This window comes from Papilio xuthus, unplaced genomic scaffold (assembly GCF_000836235.2).
Source record: "Papilio xuthus unplaced genomic scaffold, Pxut_1.1 DF829129.1, whole genome shotgun sequence".
NCBI lineage: Eukaryota > Metazoa > Arthropoda > Insecta > Lepidoptera > Papilionidae > Papilio > Papilio xuthus.
This window is the reverse complement of record NW_013529520.1, coordinates 1112107-1123115: the sequence shown is the minus strand read 5'-3', so window position 1 is coordinate 1123115 and position 11009 is coordinate 1112107. Positions and strand designations below refer to the sequence as shown.

Sequence of the window (11009 nt, the reverse complement as noted above, 5' to 3'; positions counted from 1 at the left end):
TACGAATGTTTAGATGAATGAATAACAAACAGTTATAAGGTATATCCAGAATGGGGTATGGATCTGGCTGAAATTTGACATTGATGTAGAATACAGTCTGGAAGAACACGTAGGCTACTAAATAAGTCTTTTTTAATTCTGCGGGGACGAAGTCGCGTGCGATAACTAGTAGTTTAATAAATAAAAGCATAATGAATTGACTAGGACAGGAAGTATCACGATGTCAAAAAAGCTAGTGCGACATACACGAATTTGTGTTTCGGAAGTTCATACTACTGCTTAAACCGTGAGTTTCCACTGCCGAAACACTTATACAAAAGCGTACTGACATCGTTCTGAAAAACGGAGTTTGTTTTTTATGCAAATACGTTCATCATTTTAAAGGCACTGATTTTGGTACCCGGGAGCCCAATATGGCCAAGACATCAGTTTTTGTGACAAATTGAAAATAAGTAGAAATGTAGTAAAATTGTTTAAATAATTGTAAACTCCTTCGAATTCTCTTATTATCAGAATCGAGACAAATACATCAAAAAGTATCACGAAAAATATTTTGCCGCAACTGTTTGTGCAGGCGTTGTATCATTTTATTTTTAAGTACTTGTGTTAGCTACACAAGTACTTTTATTATAACACTAGCGTTCGCCAGCGACTTCACAGCGCAGGATATAAAAGTAACCAACAATATCCCGGCGTGCATCAATAGCCTACAATTATATCCCGTCATAAAGCGAGCCAACCGTTCCGAAGATTACCAGCTCCAAACGCAGCGTTGCGGACAGATACACAGAGAGACAAACAAACATTTTAGTAATTAATATGTATAGATAGAAACAGATAATTATGATGTAAATATTGTTTTTATACCGAAACAAAGTAAAAGTAATCAAATAATTTAAAATCAAGTTTCGGAACGTCTATGTAAATGTCAACGACAACTGACATCAAGTCAACCAATAGGGCTGCATAAGGATCCGGAATTTTACTACATTTATATCGACAGCTCTAGTTGAAAGTCAATTTTTAAAAGGGTCATTATCGTCTTAGGAATTCTACTTCTAAATTTTACTCTAAGTCGTATTAACACGGTAAATGTAAATTAACCGTCGGATATGGAGATACCAACTCATTGTTATCTCCAGATTTTTTGCTAACTTACTTCGAAGCTATATAAAAGTTTTCTAAACGAAAAATAGCCGAAAGCTCTTTATATAATAAAATTTAATGATTTTAGTTAGGTAAATAAATAAAATTTTACTGTTAACTTAAATGTCCCTTCATCGAATAATGCTTATCGACAAAAACTGATATAGCACATCACTAGCAAAATAAGTGACCAATGAGAGGCTAGAACCTAATGTCACATGGCCTGTAGTGGGGAGGTCGTGGCGAAGGAAGAGAGCGAGGGTTTCCGAACGAACGGTTCGTGAACGGCGGATCTAACGTAAAAGTTTATTTTATTCATTTTACACTGCCGGGAGTCAATAAATTTTGCCGCTTAGCCGGCTGACTACAACGATACTGTGAAAGTGTTGTGCTGTGAAATAAAATGAATTTAATTATTTAACATTTCATCTCTCTGTGCATAGTGAAAACACTTTTTAAAACTTTTCTCAGGTGTAAAAAGTTTCGGTAAGTTTCTTATAGGTATTGTCACTATTGTTCCACGATCTGTTTGATTTTAGTTGATACGCGTGCATACCTGAGAACGTTATCATAGTTTTATCACGTTATTCGTCCGAGTTACAAAAGTGATTGCTTAGAATTGTCGCATTTCAGCTATTCTATAGTTGCGAAACTTCAAATTTTAAAAATTACACTCGACAAAATGGTTTACTCAGCAACATTACAGCTGTAATATAATGCCTAACTATTACTATGACGTTAAGCAATTATGAATTACCTTGAAAACATAATTTATGCTCCAACAAAAGGTCATAATTAATTACTGTCTCATTACATTACTTTCCATTTGTAAAGATAATTCTGCAAAAAAGTACTTTCAAATACTATTTGTAAATGATAATGTCAAATGTAATTGTCCTTCAGAAGTTTATACTTTTTATTTTTTAATATTGGATGCCAATTAAAACTTCTATCTTTTTAAGTTAGTATTTTTAACTTTAACACTGCAAATTAATTAGGCAAACTTTCTGAAATATATTAAAATTAAATCATTAGAGTAATTACCTAGAACTAACTTATAAGATAGTATTCAAAGTTGTAGAAACATTGTCACTATGTACATTGTTCTAAGTAAATACTAAAATCCAAGTATCAAATGTTAAAAGTTAAGTCTGGAAAGGAACATAACACTCTTTTAGTGCATGGTAATATATGAAATGAGTAGTTGTTCCCTTATGTAGTAAATAGCTATTGTTCTTAAAGTATTGTATAGAAAGGGTGTTCATGTTACCCTATTAAATCTCAAAACATCCATCAATTGCCATATTTCATATAGAAAATAATGATGATTTTATTTTAAAAGCAAATATCAATTCATCATTTCATATTTTGATTTCTTAAGTATTCTGCAACACATTTAGTACTTTTTACACAAACATCCTAAAGTTATTGGTCACTTATTTATTCATTTAGAAGGTAAATTAATGGAATACACAAAAAATAAAAAGCAGATTAACGCATAGCTGAGAAGCATTACACAGTAATTATAAGAAATAAGTTATACCGTTCATATTGATCATATATCCACTATATCTTTGTTTATCTTATATCTTTAAATGAGCAATTCTTGTATACATATAATTGGAATCTCGGAATCGGCTCCAACGATTTTCATAAAATTTGGTATATAGGGGATTTCGGGGGCAATAAAAATCGATCTAGCTAGAAATATTTTTTAGAACATTTTATTTGTGTTTTATCGATAATCAGCTGAAACATAAACTTAACCTTTTCTATCGGTAAGATTCAAAAATATTATTCATATTTTATCATTTTATTAGTAATTCGTACTTAAATATATCGGTCATCCAGGTACTTATTCTTTATATGTTAAATGTGTAGTTTCATTTGTTTTCTAGCTCTGCAAAGACTGCAAATGCCTCTTTAATTGAAAAAAAGAAACGTTATCTGTTTGAGACAAAGGAAACAAAGCATTCTGCCAGGTTATTATTTTAAAGATTTATATCTGTGGCCAGTTTTATCACTTGTAAACTGTGATAGCCGCCTTTTGTTCGGCGCAATCCGCTCGGGGCATTGTTTCGTTCGCTGATTAAACACAATAAAAATTACGGATCTGTGCCGTGCAGTAACAAGGCTATTCGCGAATAGGTACAGACTTTTACACTGTTTTGCAGAATTTGAAAAAAAACTTGATACCGGTTTTGTTTTGCGCATTGTATTTTTCAGGTAATTTACGAATGGCCAAAACTTTTTTAATCATACATGAATTTAATTAAAAAAATATCGTAATAAAAAAAAAGTTTAACACAACTAATACGGCTTTGTATCAATTTAAGTCATGATATTGTTACTTTCTGTCTCCGTGTGACCTATAGTTTCAAGGACAAATCTCTTCTCAATATTTTTAACAAGATAATCCTTCGCCGCGTCATCTATATCATATATCTATTACTTAGAGATACCACGACTAATCGTCGGTTTCTGAAACCAAAATTTCTGTATAAAACATATCGTCATTGTGTGTCATTATATTTGACAAAACAGAGACAGCAATATGTTTTAGACGGAGATTTTGGTCTCAAAACCCACGGTTTTTTTTTTGTTGCCGGAGTAGTCGCTGTTTGCCTTGAAGTAGCATTTACAGCTTCACCGGGCTTGAGGTGGCCGAGCTCAGATGGTGCTTAGCCTGAACCTCGTTTAAGAGTAACAAGACTCGAGGGCTCCCTCAGGAGCCTCGGCTCGGGCTGTTACTTCGTTACAGTTACCGGATTGGGAGGTCACAGAGCTCTTAGATCGCTTAGGTGAATGCTCCATGGAGTACTAGACTCAAGGGTCCCCGAGAGGGGACCTCTGCTTAAACCCACAGTAATTGGTCTTTTGTCGTATGATTAAAATGTACAATTATACTTTCAATATGTAGATATGATATAAAAGTAACCGCGTTGATACTTGAATGCAATTGAATCGTTATCAAATCTTACGATAAAATCTAAGCGTCTATTATTTATACCGCACGATAAGAATGTCCTGTCCAATCACATTTCCAGAATGTTCTTTTATGAATATTTACGATTTAGTAATTACCGGTCGATGTAACCTCCTGGATCTTTATCTATACTAATATTATAAAGAGGAAAGATTTTTATTTTTGTATAACTTACTTCTTACTAATATTATAAATGCGAATGTTTAGATGGTTGGATGTTTGTTTGAAGGTATCTCCGAAACGACCGAACGGATCTCGCTGAAATTTTACATAGATGTAGAACACAGTCTGGAAGAACACATAGGCTATTAATTAAGTTTTTTTTAATACAGAGTCGCGGGCGACAGCTAGTAACAAAAAAAGACAAAAAAATGCTTCCAACTTATATATATAAACGAACATTAGATGATTATCCAATGAATTTAAATTAATTTTATTTCACCTCATTAGACAATATCCAATTTCACGAAAGTTGAAATTGGAAATTGGACAAGTTATAATGCAATTTGAATTGCAAAAGAAAAACTGAACAAGTTATCGAATGACGTAATATTTGAATGTTTCTAAGCTAGCAAGAGCTAAGTCTAGATTACGCAGTGGCTTGGTGCTATGGCTTCTTAGTAATGGTGACCACTTAGCTCTTAACATACATTGTATTTCATATCTATTATAAACGATTAGTCACAAACACATTTGTATAGATACGAAATTAATATCCTTTTGTGTACAAACACAATATTATATTTAAAGAAAATCGTCTATTGCTTCTTAATAAGCTTAAGGTGATATAGCTAGAAGATATTGTTTCCAACGGGATCGGTTTTTTTGTTTATTCTTGGTTACTTGATGTATTACAAATTACAACCATACTGTTACTACATCATCTTTATTTTTCCTTCCTTATCTACTTTTGTTAGTTACGTGGAAAATGATAATATTCTATAATATAACATATACAAAATGTTAACCTATTATATTTATTAGTTAGTAATCCGTATCGCAACGTTCATACTTTTATTTATATTGTTTCAATCATCAAATATGCGGCAAAGATAAAAAACGATAAATTGTCGCGGTAATATTCGTAGAACGATAGACTTTATCGGAGCTATCGTAGATATCAGAAAGTCGGCCAACAATCACCTTAGTGGCTACGTGTCCGTGGAACGAACAACACAGACAGAAAGACAGACATGGCGGAGTATCGTGCTAACAAGGCCGGCATTAACGCTGAAGCACAGGCGAGAATTAATAGCAAGTACAATGATGACATCGCTCATGAAACACTCGAATGGATCAAGAAGCTAACCGGCTCGCCTTCTGACACCTCGGGTAATGTCGACAACCTTTATGAAGTGCTCAAAGACGGTACGCTTCTATGTAAATTGGTCAACGCTATACAAGAAGGCTCGGTTAAAAAGATTAACCAGTCAACCATGGCCTTTAAATGCATGGAGAATATCAACGCATTCCTCGAGGCAGCTAAGAAGTTAGGCGTGCCGCCGCAAGAAACCTTCCAGACTATTGACCTTTGGGAGAGGCAGAATTTGTATTCAGTGGTAATCTGTCTGCAGTCTTTGGGTAGAAAGGCGGGTAACTACGGCAAGCCTTCTATCGGGCCTAAGGAAGCAGATAAGAATGTCCGCGAATTCACCGAGGAACAACTCAAGGCGGGGCAGAACGTCATCTCTCTGCAATACGGCAGCAACAAAGGCCAGCAGTCCGGTATTTCGTTCGGCAATAGACGTCAAATGTGATATTATTAATTTAAATGTTTTTTTTTTATAAAATTTAATAAACAGTATTTTGTATTTTCTTAAATGTTTTTTCTTAATTCAGGTGTGGCAAATCGACATACTTTAGAGAATACGTAACCAGAGTGATTAGATAAACACCAGTCGGTCGTAGGTATGGACTATAAGTGCAATATTGCAATAAAATAAGCTGTAATGCGATTTCGATACTATCATAATAACCATATAATTGGTATTTAATTGCAAATTTTTCTTCTTTATTGTAGACTCAAAGAGCATTACTATTAATTGAACACTATTATAAATGTGAAGGTTTACATTGATGGATGGATTTTTGTTAGAATGTATCTCAACACTGGCAAAACGGATCTCGCTGAAATTTGTCGTAGATGTAGAACATAATATGGAAGAACGCATAGGCTGTTATTTTTTTTAACTGCATGGATGTAGTCGTGTGCGACAGCTAAATAGTTATAATATAAACATTTTAAAATTGTTGTATGTAAATTGTCCTAAAGTTGCCAAATCTCTAATAATTCATGAAATGGTTAGTGAAATTTTATATATTACACACACACACACACATTATTTTATAATAACAAAACTATTTAATAAATAGTAAATAGTTTTATATGGATTTGCATGTTAAACTAATTTGCTTTGTTATATTTCCAAATTTACTTTTCTGAATGACCTTTAGGAAATGTTAGGGGCCAAATTTACTCCCTTGAGGAAACCTTTGCTATTACGTTGACAGCGCTACGGTATATCGACCCAACAAGCCAATAACTCGCGTATGCAATGCAGCTTTGAAGTACTTATACTCTATACATATACATTTTTTTACGGTCTGTCTGAATTTATTGTTAGCATTGTTTGCGAGTGATTTATGTAATCGAACGCTTTATCAAGATTTGTCATGAAATTAAGCAGTAAAATTTTATGATTTTTATGCTATACAGTTTTATTTTTATAGCTATGTAGATTTCTTTATGTCTTAAAAATTATAATCATATTCTATGTTTGTTAGAAGCGTAACAGAACATTTTGAGCAAGCAATATAAAACTTCACTTTTACTTATACAGTCTCATAGAAATTCTATTAACAAATTTAATTGTTTCTATAAATAACGATAACAATGAGTCATAGGCCAGGAAGACAAAGTCACGCGTCGCTAACACCGGAACCACGGATGTCCGAACCGCACCGTTTGAATTATGGCATTGAATGTACATACATCTATCTCATTCACACCTACTAGTTTCTGTGTGTGTAAGAGAGAAAGAGAATTCTGATTACTGCACGAAAATGTTCATGCCATATGTTTTTAGTGGGGATTAATGAACCTTTTTGTTTATAAAACTGGGGTGTTTAGTCTCGACGCAGGCGCATAATTATTTTTCTTTACGTAACAATACTCGATTGGTTGATTATAAATGTAAACAATAATAGTGAAATCGTTAGGTTAGTTTAGGTTTGGCCTAATTCATATTTAAAATATTTTTTTTTTCACAAAACAAAATTAGACTATTATAATATAATATCATGATTTATTTTTAGTTTACATAAAGTTTACGTAATAAGAATAAAATATTATCTTACATTCACTCTCTAAATGAATATAAAAAACCCCCTAATAATATTAGAAAGTATCAAATAATTACACAATATATATTAGTGATGTACACAGTATGAAAATCTAATATCACTAGAAATTAAACTGTAAGAAAGTACATCATTATATACAACTACTTTAACACCATGATACTGCACGTTTAGAAATCGTCTATTAAATGTAAAAGCTTGTTAACTTTCATATGAATTGCCACCTATCAATTCCGTTGACGTGGAATAACAACTTTTATGGATTAATTCAAGGTTCATATTGCCATTAAATAGTATTTACTTCGTCTATTCGTAATAGAGGTGAGAGATAAAGATAAATTTTGATGGGTTTTCAAAAATCAAATCTATTTATATTCGTACTCGTACTTATAAATTCCGTGTGTTTTAGAACTGAGTAAAAGTATATTAGTAGCTGTCGCCCTCGACTCCGTTCGGTATTAAAAAGTATGGTAGATAGCCGATTCTCAGACCTATTAAATATGGATATAACATTTCATAAAAATAGGATACCAGAATTTTATATATAAGACACTAGCGGTCGCTCGAAATTCCGTCCGAATTAAAAAAAACATAATTAGTAGCCTATGTGTTCTTCCAGACTATGTTCTATGTGTATGCCAAATTTCATCGAGATCCGTTCAGCCTTTCTGAAGATATCTTCAAAGAAACAAACATTCATCCATCCATCTAAACATTTGCATTTATAATATTATATTAGTAAGTAGAAGATACTCATGTTTAACTTCGAAAAATAGAGATAAAACATAAAATAGAGACATACACACAAACCATTGTTTGTTTTTAATATTAAAAATAAAAAAAAATATGCACAGACTTGCACTGAGATGTATTAAACGGCTATTTAAATGATGCCGTACGTAGGTGGAATTCAGGGTAATCCGTTAATCCTGGCTTGTTTGAACGGTTCTCTGAGTCTATTATTATGCGTACATTACTTCAACTGGTCAGCGTGACATTATAGAGGATATTACGATAAACTGAATATACTTGGTACTTTAACTATGCTATAAATGTTTCGTTGTTTATATGCAATTCTGCTAGCAAAAAGTGTACTAAGATTTTGTCTGCATCTCAATAAAATAAACTATCACAAACAACTATATTAAAGTAGGTCACAACTTCTAGTATTGAAATTTGGTTATAAAGGTACGTTGTTATTTTTAAAGAAATATGGCAGGGAATCTAAATTATTTTAAAGTTCGTTTAATTCAATAAGAAGAGTAACACACTGATTCCCTGCTAAATCTAGATCCATCTGTCAACTATTAAGGTTCTTACTAAATCTCAGAACATAGAATATTTAGTAGCGTATTCGTGTTAGAATTCCGGCGCCTGCCGCGGTACGCATCGGTAATACGACGCCGCGCTTGTAAGGTTTCCCAAGCTCGTCTGTGGTTAGACCTGCCCTCGATACTATACTATACTCTATAACTATCTATTGTATAAAGAAACGTTTTGATTTAACATGGATTTGTTTATCATATCGATGGTTATGGTTTAAGTATACCTTTCCTATTGGTGGGAGGATTGAGGGATATAAAAGATATGTGATTCATTCTGTAGATTCAATTTAATATGACTTTAACTTATTCTTGAATCACGTTGTTATCGTTAAAATAAAAAAGATAGCCCTCGAGTTATTTTAACCATGTTATCCGAAGGCCTGATTACCGTTAATCCGTATTCGTCCCGTTACTTTGGATAATTTGTAACGGGACGGGATTCGCTGCGGACTCTAACATCCACAAAATAATAAAATGAATACGTAGTTAGTTCTTTACAAAACGAACTAAGCAATAATATTATGTCCAAGTTTGATTACGTAATATTCATTTAAATTAGAGAAACTTTAGACATATATATATTTGATAACATCATTACGTTTGCAAATAACAGAGCTTCAAATCAAACGGTGAAAGCTTTATACGCTTACAGTACTATACGAGAAGTATCCAATATACAAAGTGATCCGTCATCTCGGAGAAAGTATACATTGCACCTTGTGTCAGTGGCTGACCTATGTTAGCTGTACAAAGGATTGCATTAACTTTCATACAGTCGTGTAAAACGCGAAAGTTGATGACTGTAATTGTTTGATTTGCTGTAAGTAAAAATGTGTGAGATCTGTAATGTTGCTGATAGACGTTTCAGTTTTCATCTAAAAAGATGCATTAAATCCCCTTTCTTTTATATGTTCACGAACTACTTTATGAGTTTGTGATATCGATGTATTTCGATCGATCGGTACTCTAAGCGCGCAATCAATACTGGTTGAAAATTTTTAGGGCACTAAAGCCAGTTAATTATGCTTGTAATCTTATAATTTTGTCTACTTAGGTAACTTAATTAAGTAACTCCTTGATTGGAAAGAAAGATCTTTCGAATTTAGTTGTTTTAGTACGTCGTCTTTATTACGTCAAATCTTACTTCTTATAAATATTATAAATGCGAATATTTAGATGGATGGATGTTTGTTAGAAGGTATCTCCAGAACGGCTCAACGGATCTTGATGGGAGTCGGAGTCTCTGGCGATAGCGAGCTATAAACTCTTGCTATCTCTTTGAGACTACGCCATGTGAATGTCTGTTAATGATTGTAACATGTTATTCTCACGTTCAACACGTGCAAATGCGTCGCAGTGGGGGGCCACAATTGATTCGTCCTCGCGCTCCCCCGATGATTTGCTTGTTAACCTGCCCATCGATACCCGACCTTAGCAGTAATTGTTTACTCACCCACTTTATGTGCACATCATATTAGCGACTCGCTTAACCCCAGTTTACTCGTGTTATCATATCATGACGTTATTGGTTGGCGTAGTCTTAACAGCCTGCGAGTATTGAAACTGTGGTGTAGATTTTTGGGAACCATATAATGTGACTTCGGTTCTGTTTATCTGTATATAACAGTATATTGTTTAAACTTGTTATGTAACTCACTTAGTGATGACTAATACAAAACAGAAGCCGCCGGCGGAAGTAGCGAGGCATTAGAATAGGTTTGTACACATTAACAATTCCTAGCGGTGAAGACAGATCGATAATCAACTCTACATTCTAGCTATGAGGTTTAGGTATAGGTTCCAAACAAGATACTCTAAAAAATACTTTTTGCGTTAACTTCTTCATGACTCAACACTGTCGTCAATTAATACATTTACTTTAAGTTACACTTCAAAAGTGGTTATACCTATAAACTGATAATGTAAAATAGTGTTATGTACGGGAAATCGTCTTGCAATTTGCGGCTTCTCTCCGCAAAGCGTTTGCTTGATATCGATTAACCCACATGTCGACAAGTGACTGTCGCAGTTTCCTTGGCCACCTCTCACACCGTTGTAACGGTACGCATCGTCCTAATAATCTACTTGCAAATTCATTATGTTTCGCGGACTGCATTTACGGATACCTTTATATCAAATGCAACGAACAGTGCGATGTTGCATCTACGGTATTGGTTAAATCCGAAGTAGAG

General features: G+C 33.6%; 2 protein-coding genes across 3 annotated transcripts in view; both read left to right on the top strand.

The window, feature by feature from the left end:
* The first annotated feature begins 1390 nt into the window (after positions 1–1390).
* Positions 1391–11009, top strand: part of jar (Myosin heavy chain 95F jaguar) — a 32756-nt gene continuing 23137 nt past the window's right edge. For both annotated transcript variants that reach the window (XM_013316292.1, XM_013316283.1), the window contains exon 1: positions 1391–1632. The gene's annotated coding sequence lies outside the window, so the exon portion shown is untranslated. The remainder of the gene's footprint in view (positions 1633–11009) is intronic.
* On the top strand, positions 5255–5953 carry LOC106120841 (myophilin). Its single transcript, XM_013316304.1, has one exon. It carries the CDS (start codon positions 5326–5328, stop codon positions 5887–5889), a length of 564 nt encoding a protein of 187 aa, XP_013171758.1. The 5' UTR covers positions 5255–5325; the 3' UTR covers positions 5890–5953.

Bases quoted from the DNA above. Each gene is read 5' to 3' on its own strand.
- LOC106120841 (XM_013316304.1), top strand. From the start codon at position 5,326: ATGGCGGAGTATCGTGCTAACAAGGCCGGCATTAACGCTGAAGCACAG.